Below are 26,163 nucleotides of genomic sequence, written 5' to 3'. Positions count from 1 at the left end.
ATTACAAAACCTATACAAAGATCTTCAAAAATGTTGTCAAAGAAGTAAAAATAATGGCAAATGACCCATACATAAAAAAATTCCACCAATAAGATGAAAGCCATATGGAATATTGTAAGGAAGGAAACTACAACAGAACAGACAGATTTCCATAATTTTAACTGCATAATGGAGAAGTCAGCTGCGATAACTGAACCTACAAAAATTGCAAATAAATTTAATTCCTATTTTACACAGATAGCTGAACATCTTGTAAATCAAAATTTACAGTGTACTCCCAGAAATCAGTCTAGATGTGATATAAATAATAAAGATATTTTTCTATATTCCACCAATAATATAATAATAATGTCTCTAGAAAATTTTCACTCTACAGCAGAGTGTGTGCTGATATGAAACTTCCTGGCAGATTAAAACTGTGTGCCCGACCGAGACTCGAACTCGGGACCTTTGCCTTGCGTGGGCAAGTGCTCTACCAACTGAGCTACCCAAGCATGCCTCACGCCCCATCCTCACAGCTCCACTTCTGCCAGTACCTCGTCTCCTACCTTCCAAACTTAACAGAAGCTCTCCTGCGAACCTTGCAGAACTAGCACTCCTGAAAGAAAGGATATTGCAGAGACATGGCTTAGCCACAGCCTGGGGGACGTTTCGAGAATGAAATTTTCACTCTACAGCAGAGTGTGCACTGATATGAAACTTCCTGGCAGATTAAAACTGTGTGCCGGACCGAGACCCGAACTCGGGACCTTTGCCTTTCGCGGGCAAGTGCTCTACCAACTGAGTTACCCAAGCACGCCTCACGCCCTGTCCTCATAGCTCCACTTCTGCCAGTACCTCGTCTCCTACCTTCCAAACTTAACAGAAGCTCTCCTGCGAACCTTGCAGAACTAGCACTCCTGAAAGAAAGGATATTGCGGAGACATGGCTCAGCCACAGCCTGGGGGACGTTTCGAGAATGAAATTTTCACTCTACAGCAGAGTGTGCACTGATATGAAACTTCCTGGCAGATTAAAACTGTGTGCCGGACTGAGACCCAAACTCAGGACCTTTGCCTTTCACAGGCAAGTGCTCTACCAACTGAGTTACCCAAGCACGCCTCACGCCCTGTCCTCATAGCTCCACTTCTGCCAGTACCTCGTCTCCTACCTTCCAAACTTAACAGAAGTTTCATATCAGTGCACACTCCGCTGTAGAGTGAAAATTTCATTCTAGAAACATCCCCCAGGCTGTGGCTAAGCCATGTCTCCAGAATATCCTTTCTTTCAGGAGTGCTAGTTCTGCAAGGTTCACAGGAGACCTTCTGTTAAGTTTGGAAAGTAGGAGACGAGGTACTGGCAGAAGTGGAGCTGTGAGGACGGGGCGTGAGGCGTGCTTGCGTACCTCAGTTGGTAGAGCACTTTCCCGCAAAAGGCAAAGGTCCTGAGTTCGAGTCTCAGTCTGGCACACAGTTTTAATCTGCCAGGAAGTTTCAATAATAATGTTGTGTGATGAGGGCCTCCCGTCGGGTAGACCGTTCGCCTGGTGCAAGTCTTTCGATTTGACGCCACTTCGGCGACTTGTGCGTTGATGGGGATGGAATGATGATGATTAGGACAACACAACACCCAGTCCCTGAGCAGGGAAAATCTCCGACCCAGGTGGGAATCGAACCTGGGCCCTTAGGATTGACACTCTGTCACGCTGACCACTCAGCTACCGGGGGCGGACTACCCCACCAATGAAAAGGAAATACTTGCTATAGTCAAAGAACTGAAGCCCAAATCCTCAGTTGGTGCCGACATTATGCCTGACTACATCTTGAAGAAATGTGCTCCCCCCATAGCCAGGCCACTTGCTGCCATCTGTAACTGTTCTCTATCAGAAGGGGTATTCCCAGAAAAATTGAAGAGGCAAAAGTAAAACCTCTGTTCAAGAAAGGGATAAAAACGGAAGTATCGAACTATAGGTCTATTTCACTAATATCTGGTCTTTCCAAAATAATTGAAAACTTTATTATAAAAGATTAATCAGTTTCATAGAAAAAAATAATTACTTCTCAAACACATATCACAGATTCCAAAAATTTACATCTAATGAGATTTCTCTTTTTTGCATTCCTAAATGAAGCCTTAAATGCAGTAGACAACAAAGAGCATATATCAGCCATATTTCTAGACCTCTCTAAGGTATTCAATGTCATCAGTCACAACATCTTGCTTAAGAAACTTGAATCTGTAGGTATTAGGGGCCCAGCCTATGAATGGATCAAATCATATATCCAAAATAGAGAGCAAGTAGTTGAGCTTGCTATCCAAGAAGGAAACAAGATAAAGTCCTACTGCTCAGAAAAGCAGAGCATTAATTACGATGTACCACAAGGCTCCATTCTAGGACCAATTCTGTTTCTACTGTTTGTAAATGACTTGGAACCGACCAATCCACACCTTAATTACACAAAATCCACAGATGACACAAATGTGATAATAAAAGGAAGGACCAGAGAAGAATTACTGTATGATATTAAAAAGTGTATGCCCACATTACAGACTACTTTTCTGGAAACAATTTAGTAATAAACACAGAAAAAACAGTTACAGTGCACTTACACACAGTGAAAAATAAATGCCCACTAACAACAGACATAGAGTTGTTTACCAGAACTCTTGAAAATGTAAGCTCCACAAAACTTCTTGGAATATGGATCTAAGATGATCCAACATGCAAAATACATTACAAATAAATTGAATACCATTTGTTACACTATCAAAATTCTTTCTGGTTGCACATTGAAAGAGACACTAAAAAATGTATACTTTGCCGATGCAGAAACGTTATTGCGATATGGCATAATCTTTTGGGGAAATGCATCTGCCAGCAAAAGTTGTTTTATTTGCCAAAAAAGAATTGCAAGAGCCATAGAAAATGCTGCCACAAGAAGCTCATGCAAGACCTTATTTAAGAAACTTCACGTCTTTCCACTACCATGTCTATATATCTTACAAGTAATAATATTTGTTAGGAAGATCTTAGAAAATAGCAACAGTCTTAGAAAATAGCAACAATCTTGTATCAACTAACCAGAATATCCATCTGTATAACACAAGGAGAAAGCAGGATATACATGTTCAACATGCATACACAACAATAAAACAGAATGGACCACTGCAAACAGGAAACAGATTGTACAATAAGCTACCTAATAACATTAAAACACTAAAGGCACTTCAAAATTTAAAAGTGCTCTCCATAAATATTTATTACAAGAGTGTTGTTACATGAGGGTAATCCCAAAAGTAAGGTCTCCTATTTTTTTATAAGTATACAGACCTGTTTATTTCTACAATGGTTTACATCAGTTTACAGCTTGAACATTTAGCTATTTTTCGACATAATCACCATTTCTGTTGATACATTTTTGTAGACACTGTGGCAGTTTTTGTATGCCCATGTCATACCAGCTTGCTGCCATGCTGTTCAAAAGTTATGAACCTCTTCTTTCACCTCATTGTTGGAGCTGAATCACTGGGACCACAATTAACACTGACAGGTACTGTGAGACTCTGAAAAAACTCAAACGGGCAATTCAGAACTGGAGAAGAGGATTGTTGAGCAAAGACATACACATTCTCAATGACAATGCTTGCCCACACATTGCTCGGCAAACTGTTGCTCTCCTGCAACAGTTTCAGTGGAACATAATCACCCACCCACCCTATAGTCCTGACTTGGCGCCCAGTGACTATCACCTGTTTCCTAGGTTAAAAGAGGTGAAAGAATAGGTTCATAACATTCTGAACAGCATGGCGGTGAGCTGGTATGACATGGGCGTACAAAAACTGCCACAGTGTCTACAAAAATGCATTGACATAAATGGCGATTATGTCGAAAAATAGTTAAATGTTCAGGCTGTAAACTATTGTAGAAATAAACAGGTCTATGTACTTATAAAAAAATAGGAGACCTTACTTTTGGGATTACCCTCATTGTATAGATGAATTTATTGAAACATAAAAATTTGTTCCGTTCATGTGCTGTACTTCGTATGTAAATCCGAACAGCTTTATACTGAAGTGTGTCACCTTTACTGTTTTAATTTAGTAATGAATTTGATACTTTTGAATTTCCATGCTACTTGCTTCTATGTTTCTTTCCCTTAATAACATGAAGTTATTTAGAAATAGTGTGCAATTCTGAATTTTTCACAAAATATCCACCTATACACTTTTCTGTTTCTTGGCATTACACATGTATTATATGAGCACTTGTATCATTATAAGATCACTGTCATAATAATTTTAACCATGTATCATCTCATCTCCATTTTTGACTTGTCCTATATCATCATGTGCTTCTCTGCACACAATGTATGATCTACAGGATTAATAATATTACAAATACAATTACAATTACTCCATATCCACCCACATCCCAATTGTGTATATTGGTCCTAAGCATCCCAAACTCCTTTCATGATATCTGCTCCATTTGCATGAAACTCAGCAGTTATGTTGTTCCTCAAGAGGAACTTAGAGTTGGTAAGTAGCAACATTCCACTGTAAAATACAAAGACATTTTGGAAATTATTTCTGGGGTTACACCAAATATTTAACAAGTGTAGTACTACATTTTCTATTATGTCCCAAAGTACTGGAGAGCTTTCCATCATTTCACTGGCACTATATCTGCTTCTACAATAAGAAACATGTAGCTGATAACCTGACTGAAGCAAACCACATTGCATTACAACTCTCTGATTCTCCAGTGTTTCACAATGACTCGCATTTCAACTTCCAATACTTAGACAATACACTTAACACATTAATCCAAACACATGGTATTACAGGCACACTTTAGAAAAAGGACCACCACACTGCCATTACTGCCCTTATTTATGACTGCACTACCAGATGATGTCTTAAAAAGCATTCACATATTTTCCTGGTAATCCTTGCCACCTTGGATGACACCTCTGTATTGGTTATTAACCTGAACCATGAGAAACCTCTGAAATTCTACCTTTCATTGATAGAGAAGTCTCCTCTTACTGAACAATTAGCCTAACCTAAAACATGATGTCAATGCAGTGGCTGTGCTGATACATGCAGCGAAGCAGTAGCTGTGCGCCTGTTCAGTGTCACTCCTTTAATATGATCGAGTACAACCCTTCCCAATGTCATATCTTTAATCATGCATGTGTGTCCTTTGAAAGGGTTTGTATTCAGTTACATTAAAGGAAACCCACTGGAGAGGAACACAGATATTGCCATACAGCTTGAATCGCCACAGCCTATACAGTGGATTCACACCTTAAGTGTTCAGAAAAGTCTTTGTATTTATATTTGCCCACTGCATTCATAAACCCTTAAACCAGCACATTCCTCATGCTGTTGATCAAAATGCCATCTGTCCCACCTCCTCAGCAAACCAAATCCTATAAGTCACTTATTTCCCATCCCATCAACTTAATAACCACAAATAATCAATACTTTCGACTATAATATCTCCCTGATATATTAACTACTGTCCATATTGTACAAATTATGTTGTTGCTGAAATTGCAAGTCATATCCAGTGACTTATTACACTTGACATTTGCCCAATTTGTTATCCAGAAATACTAGATGTAAACGGCCAACATAGTACTTCACTGCAGTGCTGGATATAGTGGGATTCACCCGAAAGCGCTACATTTTGCCACCCAGCATGCAAGTGACAGTGTTTATGTTCCTATTGTAGTCTGATAGTCTTCTGGTTTCTTAATAACAAAAACTGATTCAATGGAATGCCTATTAATAATCTAGTCTGCAGCAAGTAGAGTCAGACCATTGAAGGAGACATGTCCACAGATGGTCCTAGTGTCCCATTTTGTCTGCATCAGCAAATCAGATTGTTCAGCTTTTTGTTGACTAACAGAAAGCTGAAAAATGTGTTTTGATGATGCAGACAAAATAGTGGTCATAATTCATGGTTCAATACCCATTCCTCACTACCCACTCTTAAAAGGCATTTCACAAGACCACTCAACTCATTCTGCTTTGTCTGAAATCACTCATATGCTCATGTTTCACTATTTGATGTTGCCAAGACATACTGACACTCACTTCCATATTTACGCATCGGCTCTTTAGCTTGGCACAGCACAGATCTTTTCCACTAATATATGAGAGGGCTACCCTGTTGGCATTTGTATGCAATCTGCAACACTTACTGCTGGTATACTCTACACATTCTTTGAGTGTGAATTCTTCTAGAGTACTTTTTCCCAAGTGCTGTAATTGTTACAAACATCTGAGCATGTATTGAGTAAGATTATTAAGGGGAAAGTGGAACTGACACCTTTGCAATATAAAATTGTTTTTGAAGTAATGTAAAACTTCTCAGTCTCTGTGTTAGCTAGTGAGCTAATTTTTTACATATTATGTATGCTCACATGTATCCTGTCAACATTGAACTATGGGATTGTAAAATCTTGTTAGAAGACTCAAATATTTTTTTTTCTATATGAGCTAGATTTACAAAGATTCTTCCTTTGATTTCTGTAAATTTTTTATTGTGCAAGTAATGGACATAATACTTTTTCAGTGCATACACATTAGCTGTCCATTCATACACAGAAAAGCTGATGATTCACCCTTTAGTGAAAGCTGAAAAATGATACATTACATATGGAAAAAGGCAACTTCAAAGATAAAGCAATCCTACTGCATAGCTACAGTTTTCATCTTCAAATGCATGCTGGAGTCTTCTCACAGCACCTCTTATCAACTGTCCTGTTTGAAACAATGGAAACTCCAGGTTGGAACACCAGTGATATTAGAAAAGAAGAGGCAGCCCCTCATTGTAAAGATGACACACTGAGCTGCAGACAGGCATGATGAGAAGAATATTACATATTAGCTTTCAGCCAAAATGTTCTTCAGAAAAGAGAAGTGCAGACACATTCACACAAGCAATCACACCTCACACACACACATTACCACTTCCTCTGGCCACTCTGGCCAGACTCCTGGTCAGATGCCCACAGGTAACGATTGTGTGTATGTAATGTGTGCTTGCCTATGTGAATGTGTGAGCACTTCTCTTTACTGAAGAAGGCTTTGGCCAAGAGCTAATATGTAGCATTCTTTTCATTGTACCTGTCTACAACTCAACATGTCATGTTTATGGTGAGCAGCAAACTGCTCTTTTCTAATATTGTTGATATTTCAACTATCTTGTACTCCTTACTAAACATTTGAGAGAGTAGTTTGTATTTTGTAACCTAGCATAATCTAAGGCCAACATGGCACTCACTATCTTGGAGCCAAGAGGAAATCCCAATATCTCAAGAACCTAGCATTTTGTAATTTTGTCTTGTTTAAATGGTACCACTGCATCATATACATGAAAATAAAGTATTGTAATACCCACTAATAGCTACCATCTACTATTACATCATCAAATTTTACCGACAATGGTTTTGCTTTACAAGCTTAACCAATCCATCTGCAAAATTATGCCTGCACTCAAACCATGTATAAAAAAAATTCTACCCCCGATTTCACATTCCAAAAATACTCATCGTTTGACTGTGTTACTCAATTTTCCTGTAGCTACTATGGTTTGGTATGTCCATAATCTCATTATACTCTTTCATAAAATTAAAAATGTTTCTGAAGGTGTTCTAATTTCACACCCAGTGTCTGAAACACAAGCAGTGCAACAATGAGCAAGAATGTTGTTGAAATAATAACCATGTTCACCAAATTACAAAGAATACTACATTCAAAGATATAAACTGAAAATGAGAAAAGCCTATTTTCCAGGTTGGCAAACAATGGAACTTCATGTATGTCATATACTACACAAAATAATCAATGGGAAATAAGACTGTTGGAATCATGGCGAAAGACTGACAGATTTCCAGCCAGTCACAAAAGTTTTCAGTGAAAAAAACTGTATGCACCAAATCAGAAAACTGATAAATTAATATGATTACATCTGGAGTACAACCATGTTCAATACATAATTTCAAAGAGTTGGTCTTATAAAATATTATAAGATAGTAAAAAATTTGTTATTTTCATTGAAAATCTGAGTCCACATCCCTTTAAAGTAACGAAAATTAGTAGATTGAAAGCACAGAATACTCAGCTCCAAAACAACAGATGATGAAGACAGATTATAATGCCAAATAAGAACTGCAAAATTGTCAAATCCCATGGCAGATTTACGAAAATGGGGATAGAAATTTTATGGGCTTATCCGCAGACAGCATCATTCACAAAACCGCAACATCAACAACTCAACTCAAAACCATGCCATGCATCCAGCAGGTGAAAAAGTATTTAGAAAAGGCTCATATAAGTTCATCAGTCATTTTCAACAGAAACATATACAGACAAAAAATAACAAAGGAGAAGTACTGCCAGAGAGGGAAGTTGCCATCAGCCAGGAACACAGTGGACTGAAGAATTAAAAAGAACCCTTGGAGAAAAAAATGTGAGCTGCTTGAAAACTATGAAGACTAAAAAATAATAGTTTTGTGTGATCTGAAAGATTCCTTTCACAACTAACAACAGAAATAGAATGACACCAGGGCAAAACACCACCCATATACTCAAGTAGAAAAGTGAGTTACTTCTTCTTGAACTGTGTAGAGGTTTGTTCTTCTTTAGAGAATTAAAATTACTAAGACCAATGTACAAAATATTCTGAGAATGCAGTGAGATTCAAGTGAATAATTGTGTACATAAAGGCCAAGAAGTATACACATGCCTGAAGAAAAGAGTGGGGATAATGATTAAATGAAGTGGGGAAGTAGTGGAAAAAAAGTGTAGTTCAAAAATACTCTTCGGTTGAGTCAGAAAATAGGATAGAGGATAGAAATTATGCCTGCACTCAAACCATGTATAAAAAAAATTCTACCCCCGATTTCACATTCCAAAAATACTCATCGTTTGACTGTGTTACTCAATTTTCCTGTAGCTACTAATCCAAATCAGCTATTAACATGCATGAACAGCCACCAGAAGATTATGTCCAGGAGCTCCAGCAATCTGTGAATTTAGAGTCTCAACCCCCTTCTTGTTCCACAACACCAGTACATTTAAACTGTGTAGATAGGCATTTTATAATTAAATTTGAAATTTCATTACATTGTTTACTTCTCTTTCTGTCAGTCTCTCGTTTTTGGATCAATTACTTTCTTAAAAGACCTATTTTTCTCATTCACTGTTTGTGACTGTCTCACTTTTTCTTACCATTATATCTACTGTGGACTAAATTGGATCTGGCTTTTCGCTTGGCTGGGAGCAAAATGTGGAGTGATTTTACTGACAAGCTGATGAAATACCTTAAGTAGGGGAGGCTCTCTATTTTAAATTAATTCATCAGCTAATGGGATAGGAGTGGTACAGTATATGAGTAGGGTTCAACATCTTCTCCCTCTGTCCCCTCTCTTCAACCCTTACTGCTGTCTCTTCAACCCTTACTGCTGCCTTTTTATGCCTCAGTTTTTTCTGTTCTACTTCCATCCCCTACCACTCCTCTTTTCCCACAATGCCATCATTCTTCTCTCTACAACCAGTTTCAGGCTACAGTAGTTTCTCTGTGGCACAGGAAGGAAATGTGTATTATTTTTTTGAGTTACCTCCTTCTGATGATGATGTTCCAAAACTGAAATATATCAATTTTTACATATATCTAGACATCTCTTAAAAGTTAGACATTATGGTGACTGACATTCTGCCGTTTTTATGCTTGTTCATTTTTCATCTCGAATTTGCCATTTGCTGATGTGGCCACTGGCTGAGTTTTAACATAACTAGATTATTATTATTTTGAGCTGCCTAGTACACTCTGTGATACCTATTTTAAAGTAATCAATAAACTTATACATACAGATTCCTCTCACTGGTGAAGAATGGTGTATGAATTGAAAACCACCAGATATGGGAGATGGTTTCCACAACATGTAAAATTTTTTGTAACAAATTTATTATGTTGCACTGATCATATATTTATTTGAGGATGGAACTGCACATTGTACAATAGCATAAGAAATCATTCAGTGTGGTATCCTGGACACTAAAAAATTAAGTTGCATCTAATTATCTAGATGTGCCTTTTCATTCGGTCAAAGAACTTACCCTTGCTTAACATCCCTTATTGCCTCTTCTGCAGTATCATAGTTATTTGCTTCCATAGTACGATACATGTTTGACAGTTCAACTTGCCTTCTGAAGTACATATCTACAGCTGACCCCTTTACAGTCGCACATGTTAAGTTCTCCATAGTATTCCTTAACTGTAGAATTTAAGTAAAGTTAACAATAGGTACTCAGACTGAAAATTAATAGTGCATAGAGAATTGAATTATACAAAAAGAATATTCTCTGTGATTCCACAAAACATGTGTTAGTTATGCTATCAATGAAACTTTATTATGGAGCACAAGTGTGAATTATTTAATTGTTGCAGTAGTCCCTTCTACAAATATAGCGTTTCTGTCTTTGAAAGACATACCTTTTAGTAAATGGAGAGTTTCATTTCAAAAGAAAAAAACACACATTTGGTTAAACAATATTACCTGCTACATTCTACAAAAGTAAAAATAATAAATGAAGCTGGACAGATACCATCAATATGTATATTAATCAAGAAATATAGAAATATATGCCAATGATCAATTTAAAAAACTATTAATAGAAGCTTAAATGAGGTTCATGTGCAAAAATAAATGTGTCAGTTTGAAAGTAAAGAGGCAAAATTGTCCTTTTTAATCAAATGTTAATTATTTTACTGTGATGTCATTTAAAATAATTAGTATTTTTATGATAATACACATTATAAGGATGGATGAATAATGTTTTACATGTGCATTTTTAATGCATGATCTAACCTGCTATCCACAAAGAAATAATCTGTTTTATGTTACTCTATAGTTCCTACAGAATATTTTAGTATAAGTCTATCGAGAGTCATAATTTACAAAAATTGAGTCAGCAAATAAATCTTATTCTGAAATGTGGTTATATAAGTTTTTATGATCATTAAAATCTATTGGGACCAATGGCCTTTGTAGTCTGGTCCCTTCAATCCCCACAAACCAACCAAAATCTATTCCTATTATCGCCCTGGGTTATCAAATTTGCTTTTCATCCTTTTGCTAAAGGATTTTTGTCACATAATCATACAAAGCTGGTGTACACTGTTACATAAATACATACCACTAACATCACTAGAGAGACATTTTTGGTAAGTATTCTATTAATAAATCACTGAACAACAACATAAGTGGACAAATAAAAACAAATCAATCAAGACCACCCTGAGCCCCCTCTCTCTCTCTCTCTCTCTCTCTCTCTCTCTCTCTCTCTGTGTGTGTCTGTGTGTGTGTGTGTGTGTGTGTGTGTGTGTGTGTAAGGAAAATATTTAGGATATTGAATGATTCAATGACTGAAGTGGATTAGTGACATATGATGTTCAAATAACACACAGAAGTTTTCAGAAGAGTGAACAATCTGATTGTTAAATCTTCTCAGGTTATCAGCTGAGTCAAGGTGTCATTCTGCACCAATATTTCAACAAGTTTCCTACTTGTAAATAGTCTTCACGGGTTTGCCACCAGCAAACCTGTGAAGACTATTTACAACACATCCGCCGGGAAAGCTTAGAGTCACAAGTTTCCTACTTGTTGAAACACTGCCACAGAATGATGCCTTGATTTGGCTGATAGTCCAAGAAGACTTCATCATCGAGATTTGTTGAGAAAATCTAAATTTGCAGTGAACAGTCAGTCGAGAAAATTTTGTAATTATCAAATTTAAACCACTAAGAAGCAGAATTAAACACTCTGCTTTTGATAAAGTAAAGAAAGGGAGGGCAATAATTAGAATTGTACCCTTGAGAGCAGCTGCTATTGCTAAAGGAACTACTTTTAGTGTGATAGTGTCTGTAATCTAAGTTGGGGCTACCTACTAGTGGCATAAATAACCTGAGTTATGTGCAAACAAAATTTTTGATCCCTCAGGATTCAGAAAAAATACTAAAAACCTCTCCTGTATTTATGGATAGAGAGACAAAATACAGTTCTGAACTCTTTTCTCCATGAAGGAACTCAGTCGCCCTCTTATCCAATTTAAACATAAATGAGAATTGGGTTCCTTTATGATGAAAAAGAGTCCCAATCTATATTTTGTCTCTCTATCCATTAATAAAGGAGAGGTGGAGCTATGACAGTTGTTGGTACAAGAATGAGATTTTCACTCTGCAGCGGAGTGTGCGCTGATATGAAACTTCCTGGCAGATTAAAACTGTGTGCCCGACCGAGACTCGAACTCGGGACCTTTGCCTTTCGCGGGCAAGTGCTCTACCATCTGAGCTACTGAAGCATGACTCACGTCCAGTCCTCACAGCTTTACTTCTGCCGGTATCTCGTCTCCTACCTTCCAAACTTTACAGAAGCTCTCCTGCGAAACTTGCAGAACTAGCACTCCTGAAAGAAAGAATACTGCGGAGACATGGCTTAGCCACAGATACTGGCAGAAGTAAAGCCGTGAGGACCGGGCGTGAGTCATGCTTCGGTAGCTCAGATGGTAGAGCACTTGCCTGCGAAAGGCAAAGGTCCCGAGTTCGAGTCTCGGTCGGGCACACAGTTTTAATCTGCCAGGAAGTTTCTCAGTTGCTGATGGTTCAGTAATGAGGTGTATTTAAAAAACAAATTATGTGGTTGTGAAGAGAAAATTTCAGTGCTGTATTTACCATATGAACATATTGTTTGATCAAGCATTACAGATATAGTGAATATATAGATGAAAATGAAGGTTCATGTAAAATAAAGATAGCATTCAAACAATGCCATAAATACAATAGTGTTGAATGAAGCCAATACTGTAGTGCAATTGAGTTCCTTTTACAGAGTATCTGTTGTCAGACATAATGGGCAGGTTTTCAGAAATAGTATTTTTAAATTTGATAATAACTTGTATTTATTGCTGTGGCACTTTTGCATTGACACTGAAAGGATATGATGAGAGTCACTAATCTGAAAATAAACGAACTTTCCCATGAGTTCACACACTTCAGATCAGAGTTAAATATGAGGTGCTTTATTTTTTATGAGTAGTGTTGTTTTTGGCCTTAGGCAAAAAGAACAGCACTAATAAGTTTTTGGAAAATAGATCATATTTGTAAATTGTGAAACTGAAGCAATGAGTCACAGCTATTGCCTCTGTATTTTTTTCTAAGTATTTTTAGAAAGTCAATAATGATCCTGCTGTTTGTGATCTTCATCTAACAACAGAGTTCATGTTTCAGAAGAAAGTCTTCAGTTATTAAAGACTGTGAGCAAATATGATCTCTTGTTAAAATTAAACTTCAAGCTTATAAATTTTTAATAATTCTTTAGTGACACCATAGGACTTGCAAATGGAAGATTTGGATGTAATGATATGTATAACATTGTCCACAGCTGAGGAGGGCACCTCTAATGGGGAAGCCACCAATCTCGCAGACTGATTCTGTGAAATTCAGTGGTGGGCCAATATAAAGTCACCTGGTAGATGACTCACTGTCAGTTTTCCTTTGTTAGCTGCTGTTATTTGACTCTTTCTCTATGAAGTAAATTACAACTGCTAATGTTGTTTACCTGGACTTATGTTTGAATAGTGACTGTCATGCTTTCCAATTACTCCAAGACTAGAATGATGGGCCTGTTATCTGCACTCCAAGAACTGATGTAACAATTCTGTATAGTGCTTCAATTCGTTGAATGTGTGGTTTTCACCATCATAAGAGTTCTGTCAAACTGTGCTTAGTATTAGAATTGCAATAAGCACGCACAACAAAGTAGTCATGCTTGTGCTTATATTAATTTGTCAGGAACTACTATTGTTTGGTGTTGTAAACTAATGAGTAATATTATCTATTGTTACAGAACATTAATGTTGTGTTCAATTAATGTTTGTTGGCCCTAAAATGAAGGTTACAAATTTTGTGAAAAGGAGGTCCCAGGTTTGGGTCACTAAGCGCTACTATGGATATGAAATTTTTTGGACATTCACATCTACAGCTAACCAGCATCAGGAACTGGTCAAGTTCTGAAATAGCTCCATGCTACAGCAGTCACATTTGCTGCATCATCTCAGCATTTAAGTCACTTAATGAGGATTGAGAAGACTAAAGTATGTCAAAAATGACTCATGCAGCACTTTCAGGTAAGTGATGTCAAATGTCAGAATTGGTTATAGGTCTTTTTGTTTTCTACAAATTCCCAATTATATTATATGGTTGCAAATTGCTTGATCCATCTGTGTTACCATTGTCTGACATATTCTCCTAATTTTCCAACCAAATGTGTGTAGTAGTGGCAAGGACAGAATTCTTACACCAAAAGTCAGGTGTTGAAAGCTATGCATCCTGGACTGCAGATCTGTGTGTGTGTGTGTGTGGTCAGTCATACACAGAAAGTTTAATATGTAATGTTGTCATTCACTTAGCCTTGAATAAGGATGTCTGCATGCAAGCCTAACAACATGCTGATCTCTCCCTGGCTGAAATGTTGCTAGTTGCATATGCATTTGAAGTAGTACAAGCTGCACAATAAACTTTTCCAGATGACTTTGACATTTTACAGGAATCTCAAAGTCATAGTGATACAGTGTGTCAGGTTTCTGTAACAGACTATAAACAACATGTTGGATTCAATGCGGCCAACTGACCTCATTCTCCACAAACCCTCACCAATTCTAAGCACTGTTCACATTGATACACTTTGTTTGCAAGTTGCCTGGCCTGTTTTTCCTTGTGTCCCATATAGGATTGTACACATTATAAGGACAAGTTTTATTAGTGTTTATGTACAGGTCACAGTCCAGAAGTAGGCTGTAGCTTATTGAGCACCTTGTAATGGCCCCAGCAGATTTAAATTAATAACATTTCAGGCAGGCATGCTGACACTTTATAAAATTTTATTACATTCAATGTTTCAAGATATTCCAGTGACTTTTTATTTTTCATAATGGGATATCAGTGTCAATCATTAATCAATGCTGTGGACATATGGTCACAATGAGGTGCCACTTTCAGGTCATGTGCAACTGATGGTCACTTAATATCAGATTTCTCAGATATTGTTATGTTTCATTGTGGTGGATCTGTTGGCTGGAAACATTTAGGTCTTGATGCATATTCAGCCTTTGAATCTTCATAACATTATAAAGTTCCCTCCATTGGATTGTCAGTACTCTGGGAAACCATTGATACACTTTGTATGCAATTTATGTCACTGTTTGAACCATTCTTGGGGAAGGTTGTTGACTTTCAGGCAAATGAATTAAAGACAACAACAAGTCCATGGTTTTGTGAAGTTTGCCTGGTTTTGTTGCTCATTAATGATGAGCTTAAGTTAGAAGTACAGGTTTTGTTCCCCATTTCCTGCAGTCAGTAGGCTTCATCTTTAGTTGTGGTTAGGAAGTCTGGGGTCTATCTTTGGCTGTGTGAAGACTTCGAGCAAATCATTAATGCACAAGCTGATACTTCTTTCTCATCTAGTCCAAATGAACTTTTTTCTATACTTTCAGGAAGAAAACTATTTTGTAAAATTGATCTATAAGAGGTGCATTTTTAGTTGCTTCTTGATGAAGACTTAAGGAAGATTTTAATGTTCAACACATCATTTGGACTGTGTTAGTAAAATACACTCCTGGAAATGGAAAAAAGAACACATTGACACCAGTGTGTCAGACCCACCATACTTGCTCCGGACACTGCGAGAGGGCTGTACAAGCAATGATCACACGCACGGCACAGCGGACACACCAGGAACCGCGGTGTTGGCCGTCGAATGGCGCTAGCTGCGCAGCATTTGTGCACCGCCGCCGTCAGTGTCAGCCAGTTTGCCATGGCATACGGAGCTCCATCGCAGTCTTTAACACTGGTAGCATGCCGCGACAGCGTGGACGTGAACCGTATGTGCAGTTGACGGACTTTGAGCGAGGGCGTATAGTGGGCATGCGGGAGGCCGGGTGGACGTACCGCCGAATTGCTCAACACGTGGGGCGTGAGGTCTCCACAGTACATCGATGTTGTCGCCAGTGGTCGGCGGAAGGTGCACGTGCCCGTCGACCTGGGACCGGACCGCAGCGACGCACGGATGCAAGCCAAGACCGTAGGATCCTACGCAGTGCCGTAGGGGACCGCACCGCCACTTCCCAGCAAATTAGGGACACTGTTGCTCCTGGGGTATCGGCGAGGACCATTCGCAACCGTCTCCATGAAGCTGGGCTACGGTCCCGCACACCGTTAGGCCGTCTTCCGCTCACGCCCCAACATCGTGCAGCTCGCCTCCAGTGGTGTCGCGACAGGCGTGAATGGAGGGACGAATGGAGACGTGTCGTCTTCAGCGATGAGAGTCGCTTCTGCCTTGGTGCCAATGATGGTCGTATGCGTGTTTGGCGCCGTGCAGGTGAGCGCCACAATCAGGACTGCATACGACCGAGGCACACAGGGCCAACACCCGGCATCATGGTGTGGGGAGCGATCTCCTACACTGGCCGTACACCACTGGTGATCGTCGAGGGGACACTGAATAGTGCACGGTACATCCAAACCGTCATCAAACCCATCGTTCTACCATTCCTAGACCGGCAAGGGAACTTGCTGTTCCAACAGGAGAATGCACGTCCGCATGTATCCCGTGCCACCCAACGTGCTCTAGAAGGTGTAAGTCAACTACCCTGGCCAGCAAGATCTCCGGATCTGTCCCCCATTGAGCATGTTTGGGACTGGATGAAGCGTCGTCTCACGCGGTCTGCACGTCCAGCACGAACGCTGGTCCAACTGAGGCGCCAGGTGGAAATGGCATGGCAAGCCGTTCCACAGGACTACATCCAGCATCTCTATGATCGTCTCCATAGGAGAATAGCAGCCTGCATTGCTGCGAAAGGTGGATATACACTGTACTAGTGCCGACATTGTGCATGCTCTGCTGCCTGTGTCTATGTGCCTGTGGTTCTGTCAGTGTGATCATGTGATGTATCTGACCCCAGGAATGTGTCAATAAAGTTTCCCCTTCCTGGGACAATGAATTCACAGTGTTCTTATTTCAATTTCCAGGAGTGTAGGTTGCTTTTTGTAGTGACCAACACCTCACCATATTGAAGAGGTTTCTTGAACAGATTGCTTCAGGAATTATCTTCATGATATTTTGGTCACTGGACACATGACAGAAGAAAATTGCACAATCTATGTCTGGATTTTGCAGCCCTTGAACAGAAAGAAAAAAGTTCTATTTTTTAAAAATATGCCTTCTTTCAACTAGTGGCCCCTTATTTACTCAATATCTTCAATTAAGAGGACCTTTGGTTCACCAAAGGATATGTAGTGGCTATTCACAACATGACTGTACCTAAGTAAGCATTCACAGTAAAAATGAATTACTATGCTCAGTTTATTCCATAGGTACTCTCCATATATCACCCACTAAACTCCATAAAAGGAGTTCCCCTTTCAGAAGAATGCCCTCTTACGTTTCATAAACTGAAACTGGCCCTCTAGTCATGACCTTATCTTATGACTTGTTGCCTCACTTATCACTAGTGTTGGCAAGAGATGTGTCCAAAAACAGTATCAGGGTTGTTCTTAAGTTAAAGGATGGTTTGGTGAGGCCAATAGCATTTATGTCAAAGATGCTTACTCCAACACAAGTACATTATTCACAGATTGAAAAGGAACTGTTGGCCTTAATATTTACAGTTCAAGTTTCATATTTTTTTCCGTGGTCAAAAATTTCATCTTATTATTGATCACAGACTGTTCTCGTCGTTGGTTGGACCTAAGGAAACATTTCCACTGTGAATAGCACATCATATTCATGGATGGGCTCTGAATTTCACAGATTTCCAATATTCTGACCACTTTCACACTTGCACTCAACATTCTAGTGCAGATGCATTCTGTTGCCTTGGGATCCTGAATTTGGTAATCAGGAGATAGTTTGCTTTCAGTTAGACAATCAACTGGAGCAATTACTTGATGTTCTGCATTATGGCCCTAGTTGCACCAACTGGACCCAACTGACTGTTGTGTCATCCTCTGCCAGTGGTGTCATTGGATGTGGTATGGAGGGGCATGAAGTCAGCATGCCGCTCTCCCTGTCATTGTTGAGCTTCTTCACCTTGGAACTGCTACTAACTGGTCAAGTATCTCCTCAGTTGGCCTTATGTGGCAGAGTGTACCCTGTACCAGTCCTCCTACCAAGGAAAAATCCCTAGCTGAACCAGAAATCAAACATAGATCTTCTGTATGGCAGTCAACAGTGTTGCCCATTCCACTATGGAGGTGGAGCAATTACCTGATGAGTTCCCTATAAATTCCCAGGACATTGGTACAGTGATTAGGCACAACCAGCTTCTTCAATGGGTGTGCTGTATGTTGAGTTGTGTTGACCTATCAAGCTCTCTTGTGTAGAACTGCCTGGCTTTTGTTGTTTTTTTTTTTCCCTCTGTGGCACCAACTTCAGGTCTGCCAAGGTGTGGTGTTCATTACAGAAGATGATAAATGCTTCCAGCTGGTGGTACCATCCTGTCTTCAATGCTGGGTGCTCCAACTCCTGGATTAATTCTAGTGGGGGATTTCCAGGATGAAAAAGCTAGCATGTCACAACATCTACTGGTCTTGCCTTGATGATAATGTTGCATGGGTGGATCAACAATGTGTCAGTTGCCAGGCACACCAGATGGCCCCACCCCTGTCATTCTCTTCATGGCCAGCACTGATGCAGTCTCAAGTCCAAATTCACACTTACTTTGGAGGTGCTTTCTTGGTTTCCATGTGGTTAATCATTGTGGAGCCCTTGACGCACTTCTCCTATGTTATCTGCCTCCAGCAGACTTTGTTACTGTCCATTATGTTAACCTTGGGATGTATTTTTATAACAGAGGGTGCACCCCACATGCTGGTGGCTAAGAATGGTCCCCAGTTCACAACTAACAATTTCAAAATGTTTTAAACAACTTACCATGCCATGCCACTTTTCAGGCTCGCATGGGCTGGCAGAACAGTTTCTTCATACAATAAGAAATTGGTTTTTGTGCTCAATGGCTTCTGTGTTCAGTGTATTCCTGCCTTCTTACAGATGCACACCCATCAGTTGTTGAGGTTTGGTGGCCCTCCTACATGGGCACCCTCACAGGACGCTGTTGGATCTCCCATTTCACCTCTGGAACATGATGCTGATGCAGCCATAGTTCTGTTTGGGTGTAGTTGTATGGGCATGCGCCTTTGAACAGAATTCAGGGTGGATCCAGGGGTCCCTGATGGAAGTGCAGGGGTGCCAGGTTGTCTTGATGGCTATGATAGCTCAGCTCCTGGCTACTTCTGCCACATGATCCTCCCCTGCCTCCCAGCCAAGTAGGTTCCAGTCCTACACACTTGTTCATGGGGGGAGGGGGGGAGTGATTTAGTAGCCCTGCAGGACATGCAAATGGAAGATATGGACTACTGATATGCACAACATCATCTGCGGCCAGTGAAGAAAGTCCTAGTGAAGAAGCTTCCAATATTTAAGGCTGGTCATGTGAAATATGGGGCAATATAAGGCTGTGTGGAAGATGGTTCACTTTCAGTTTTCCTTTGCTAGCTGCTGTTATCTGACCACCTCTATGAAGTGAACTACAACTACTGCTGCTGCTTACTTTGACTGGATTGGATTATTGTGTGGATAGTGTCTTCTGTGCTTTGCATTTGTTTCATGACTAGTGATGGGCCTGTTACCTGCACTCAGTGAACTGGTATAAAATTTTTGTATAGTGTTTCTACATGGTCCAGTCACATTAATGTGACCACTTGTCAGAAGCCTGAATAACCACCTTTGGCATCATGGATATGCAGGAAGAGAGTCAATGAGGTAGTGGAAGGTGCCAAAAGGGATGTGGAGCCATGAAAACTCAGCTGCTGTGGTCATCTATGCTAAGTTTCTTGGTTGAGGACCAGTGGAATGAACAGCCCGATTGAGGTTGTCACACAGATTCTTGACTGGGTTTAAATTCAGATGATTTGGTGGCCAGGGGACTACAGTAAACTCATCCTGGTGCTCTTTGAGCCACACGTGTATACTGAGAGTTGTATGACACTTTGAATTGACCTGTTGGTAGATGCCATAGTGCTAAGGAAGAAACAAACTGTATAAAGGGGGGACATGGGCTCCAAGAATAAATGCATACTTGTGTTGATCCTTTGTGCCTTCAAGCGTCATGAGATCACCCAGATAATGCCATGAAAACATTCCTCAGATCACAATGCTCCCTCCTTCAGCCTGGATCCTTCCAACTGTTGTTGCAGGCCCATACATGCCAATGGCCATCTGCCTGATGAAGCATAAAACATGATTCATCTGAAAAGTCCACCTGTTACCATTCAGTGAACATCCAGTTACAGCGTTGGCATGCAAATTCCAGCCTTTGTAATCAATGATTGGTAGCCAGCATGGATACATGAACCAGGTTCCTACTGAGGAGGCCCATACACAACAACTTTTGCTGATCAGATGTTGAGCAGACACTGTCAGTAGCCTCTTGGTTCACCTGGGTGGTCAGTTGCTCTACAGTTCCATGTCCTTTTGCCCATACATGTTCCACAGATGTTGTTCACCCTAGTCATCTATAGCCCATGGTGTACCACAGTATCGTTGGCACTGATTTTGGATAGTGCCATTTTGCCAGGCATGGTATACTTCAACCATGATAACATGCAAAAAGTTTACAAACTTAACCATTTTGGAAATATTTCCAATCTTGTCCCAAAAGTCAATAATAATACTGTTTTGCACCTCAGATAAATCACTCAATTTCTGTATCATGACAATGACTGCATTGTTTCTGCTTCCTCCCAACATGTTTAATATACCCTCCACTGCTAGTGCTGCCACCTGCTGTTTGTAACTGATTATTGCATGTTGGTGTAAGACATTAGTGGTGGTCACATTAATGTGACTGCACCATGTACTTAATGAGTCCGTGAGTTTCCATTTCTTTGGAACTGCGCTTAATGTTATAACTGTAGTAACCATGCACAATGAAGTAGCCATGCTTGGACTTACATTAATTTAGATGTGGAACTAAACATGTTTTTCTGACATTCTTTCACCAAAGATGATGCAATAAATATTGTATAATTTGAATCAAGAACAGCTGCTGCTATGAGTAATTTAGATGTAGGTTCCCTTTGTGTAGCAAACCAACTCAAGCAACTTAATAAAGGCAAGTCTTCTGAACCAGATTGCACACCAGTTAGGTTCCTTTCTGTGTATGCTGATGAAATAGCTCCATTTTTTAGTCCAATGACTTGCTCAATTAAAGATCCGTACCTAGGACTAGAAAGTTGCACAGGTCACACCAATACACAAAAATGGAAGTATAAGAAATCCACTGAATTATAGACCCATATCACTGAAATAATTTTTGGAGTAGTATTTTGGAATATATGATTAGATTAGATTAGATTAGATTAGATAAACACTTGTTCCATAGACCATGAATACGACACTTCGTAATGATGTGGAACGTGTCAGGTTAATAAAAGATGTCTATACAAGATATTATACTACACAAAATATTTCATGACACTTACTATTTTTAATATTGTTTTGGTGGGGTTTGGGGAAATTACCCACTTATTATATCCAAAAATTCATCTAATGAGTAGAAGGAGTGATATGTTCAAACATTATCAAACACTTGAAAGTGAATAATCTACCGACACATAAGCAACATAGATTCATAAAATATCATTCTTGTGAAACACAAATAGCTCTTTATTCACACAAAGTAATGAATACTGCCGCAGGGGACCTCAAATTTATTCCATATTTCTAGATTTCAAGAAGGTTTTTTGACACCAGTCCTCAAAAAAAACTTCTAACCAAATTGTGTGCCTATGGAAGTATTGTCTCAATTGTGTGACTGGATATGTGATTTCCTGTCAGAAAGGCCACAGTTCATAGGGTAATTGGTAGAAAGCCATGAAATGAAACAGAAGTGATATTTGGGGTTGTCCAAAGAAGTGTTATAGGTCTTCTGCTCTTCCTAATCTTTAAATATGATTTAGCAGGCGGTATGAGCAGCTCTCTTACTCTGTTTGCAGATGATGCTATCATTTACCATCTATTTAAGTCATCAGAAGATCAAAACCGATTGCTAAATTATTTAGACAAGATATCTGTATGCTGTGAAAAGTGGAAATTAACCCTAAACGAGAAAAGCATGGGGTCCTCCAGATGATTGCTAAAAAAATTACCATTAACTTTTGCTTACGCAATAAATCACACAAATTTAAAGGGTGACAATACAACTAAATGCATAGGGACTACAATTGTTAGTAACTTAAATTGAAACCATCAGGTACAAAGTGTTGTGAAGAAGCAAACAAAAGATTTCATTGTATTGGCAAAATACTTCGAATGTGCAACATATCTGCTAAAGAGACTGCCTACATTACACTTTTTGGTCCTCTTCTTGAGTATTGCTGGGTGGTATGGGCTCTTTACCATACAGAACTGATGGAAAATATCAAAAAATTTTAAAAAAAGGGCAGTTTCTTTTGTATTATCATGAAATATGGGGGAGAGTGCTGTAAATATGATATGCAAGTTGGTTTCTAATCATTAAAACAGAGATGTTTTTTGTCGTGGGAAAATCATTTCACAAAATTTCAATCAGAAACCTGTTTTCTGAATGCCAAAATATACACACCAAAGAAAGTTTTGCATCTCCTTGGTTCCAAGAGGTCCGGAACCTGTACAGAAAATTGGAACAGAGATCAACATAAACATCATTTCCACCCTCTGTATTGCTCATGAAAACCACACATTGCATGTTGTACCACCATACAGCAAGACCTTCAGAGGTTGTGGCCCAGATTGCTGTACACACTGGTACCTCTAATACCCAGTAGCACACTCTAATACCCAGTAGCACACTTTCTCCTTCACAGTTTCCTTCTTTCTGTATCGTGTCACTTATCTCCTCCCAACCGACTCTTCCACATCATTGTAAACCACATGAAAGTCCCCCTGTCTGTGCCAGGGTAAAGTCACCAGTGTCACATTCCTATCCTGTTCCATTGGTGCCTCTTCCTCCCAATAAACAGCCATCCTTTCCTCCACCTCTATCACCCCTTCCCTGCCGCCTTTCTCCTCTTGCCCATGCTGAATAGCTGCTGTGTGGAGCTGCTTTGTGGAGACATGTAGTTAGATACACCAATATGTGTAGGTGTGTTTTGTGTTAATTAGCTTGGAAAAGCTTGTCTTAAAGCTCAGCAACATTTTCTGTTTTGTTTATGGATCTGTCAAATGCTCAATGTCTCGACCATACAGTGAGTGGTTACCACTACTCCTTCCATTATTTATATATCAACCTGTACATTCCAGTATCATATTATTAACCATATGTTCTTCCTTATCTTACCAACATCTCTTATTCTGTATCCTTCTCTTTCCCCCTATACTGCCTTCTCACCAGTTCTAATAGCAGGCCCCTACCTTGATCCCTGTGTAGGTGCAAGCCAGCTACCCCATATTAACCTACATGTTTCACACACCTCTTCCATGTTCCCACCGTTCTTCCCAGACAAAACTACAATTTGTTCCTGTTCTGATGTACATAATCATATCCCTTAAGGGATCATGTTTTAAACATATAAGTATTATGTACCAAATTCACTTAATTGGCTTCTCCTAAGATGTAACATTTGCAAGTGCAGATATCATTGTCATACTTAGTGAAGACTTTAGCTGAAGCAGTTTCTAACTGGTTTCTGACAAACAGTTTAACTCTTTATCTAACAAAAACCAAATTGGTCAAGAAATAAATATTAATCTTCACAATTAAAATGAATCTTCCTCAGTAAAATGCCTTGCAGTCACACACCTCACTGCATTTGTGAGTGGGATAGGGAAGGAAATGCTTAGCAATTTTACAAAGTACCCTCTGCTATACACTGCACAGTGAATGTATGTAGATGCAGAAGTGAAATCAACATGTTGGTCAGGTGATCAAAAAACCGGTCTTGGCTGGATTTGCAGCAGAATCTATACAAATTTTATGTACTTTCACTCCCTGTTGTCACACAGTGTAGTTTTCTGAGGAAACAAAGAAATAAATAATTATTTATTCTCTGAAAGGAAACAGTAAGAATGCTGTTGATAGCTTGTAACTTAATATTTTTCTGTAGCTTCTACAAGGAACTTAAGAGTCCTTGCACCCCCAAGACCAGTACATCCAAGTATGTTTGATTTGTATGCCCAGTAATATTGTGGGCTAATAATCAGAGTGTCACATGAAGTGTGGTATAGGCAACCTACAAAACTAATACTTGTCTGATGTTCTGGGTAGTATTGTGTGTTCTGGTACAAAAATCACTACAAATTACCCATATGCAAAAGACGTTAATACAGAATTTGCAAAAATTAAAAATTAAACTTAATATTTACCTCATTAGTGTCCTATAAACTTCATGAATATGAAGATCCTGGGTCTACACATGGCAGCTAATGCAGTAGTAACTCAGCAAGCCTCCACGCTTACAGTACATAGAGCAGTAAGAGAAGAGGGAGATCTGACTTTAATGTGCCATCAGTGATGTGGTCATTAGAGATAGAGCACAAGCTTCAGTTAGAGAGGGATAGGAAAGAAAATCAGCTATGCTCTCTTCAAACCAATCATCTCGGCATTTGTCATGAGCAACTAAGGGAAAACATGTAAAACCTATACTTGGGTGGCTGGATGGTGAACTGAAACCCTGTTCTGTCAACCTTCCAAATGTGAGTCCACTGTGTTACTAGTACACCACCTCATGTGGCACACAGATAAGTGTTCCCATGAATAAGTAATAGTATCCTCAAAACTAATGAAAACTGCACAAATGAGACATATAACCAGCAGAGCAACAATATTTTCTAAGGCACTCACTCTGTTAAGTAACTGATGAGTAAATGAAAGACAATTTGTCTAAAGGATATCATGCCAGATTTTTTTCTGGCACATAGCGCAATTTTAACTTCTGTCGAAGTTGTACAGAAAATGCTAAGTGTCACCATAATCCAGATATCATGTTAACTTGTAGGTCACTCATGGCTGCTAGTTGGTCCATATGTAATAGGAATATGTCTGGTAAGTCTCTCCTGACCTGGGGTTCTTCCTAATTTTCCCATAACTCTCCCCACTTCCTAAGCCCCACCAGTCCTTTTTATTTATCCCCCTTCCTTCCCCTTCAACCCTTCTTCCAGAAGAAGGAGCCACTAGCTCCAAAAGCTTGTACATGTCCTTAATTTTTATGTTTTCTTCTGCCACCGTTTGGTGAGTACATTTTTTTATCCATCCAATTATATCATATTTTTTGGAAGATTATAATGTATCACCTTTAGTATCACAATATCTAGTAAATGTTTGCTTTGCACTTTTGACTCACTCAGCATCCCTGGAAGTTTTCAGATATGGTAAGATATGAGGGCAAATCAGAAAGTCTTTGCCCCTATTTTTTACTAGCCACAGTAAGGTACACACAGGTAATGACAAATATACATCCCATTCTGCATATCTTACACTATTTTTCCACATAGTCCCCACATCAGTACACACGTTTGTCACATTGCAGCACTAAATTTGAGATTCCTATGTCATAGAATTCATCCGGCTGACTATGGAAGCACCGTTGGACTGCTGTCTTACCTTCATTGTTATTTGTGAATTGCTGTCTTGCCAGGAACTTCTTCAGCAGTCCAAAAACGTGGAAATCACTAGGGAAGAGGTCTGAACTACACTCCTGGAAATGGAAAAAAGAACACATTGACACCGGTGTGTCAGACCCACCATACTTGCTCCGGACACTGCGAGAGGGCTGTACAAGCAATGATCACACGCACGGCACAGCGGACACACCAGGAACCGCGGTGTTGGCCGTCGAATGGCGCTAGCTGCGCAGCATTTGTGCACCGCCGCTGTCAGTGTCAGCCAGTTTGCCGTGGCATACGGAGCTCCATCGCAGTCTTTAACACTGGTAGCATGCCGCGACAGCGTGGACGTGAACCGTATGTGCAGTTGACGGACTTTGAGCGAGGGCGTATAGTGGGCATGCGGGAGGCCGGGTGGACGTACCGCCGAATTGCTCAACACGTGGGGCGTGAGGTTTCCACAGTACATCGA

The 26,163-nt window shown here is 39.6% G+C and overlaps 1 protein-coding gene across 3 annotated transcripts in view; it reads right to left on the bottom strand.

Annotated features, from left to right (window-relative positions):
* LOC126471556 (glutamate [NMDA] receptor subunit 1) overlaps positions 1-26,163 on the bottom strand; it is a 524,350-nt gene that overhangs the window by 40,505 nt on the left and 457,682 nt on the right. For all 3 annotated transcript variants that reach the window (XM_050099783.1, XM_050099785.1, XM_050099784.1), the window contains one exon: positions 10,114-10,271. In XM_050099783.1, coding sequence (XP_049955740.1) covers positions 10,114-10,271 — 158 coding nt within the window. The remainder of the gene's footprint in view (positions 1-10,113; positions 10,272-26,163) is intronic.

This window comes from Schistocerca serialis, chromosome 3, assembly GCF_023864345.2.
Source record: "Schistocerca serialis cubense isolate TAMUIC-IGC-003099 chromosome 3, iqSchSeri2.2, whole genome shotgun sequence".
In the NCBI taxonomy this organism is placed as follows: Eukaryota; Metazoa; Arthropoda; class Insecta; order Orthoptera; family Acrididae; genus Schistocerca; species Schistocerca serialis.
This window is presented reverse-complemented; position numbering and strand designations above follow the sequence as displayed.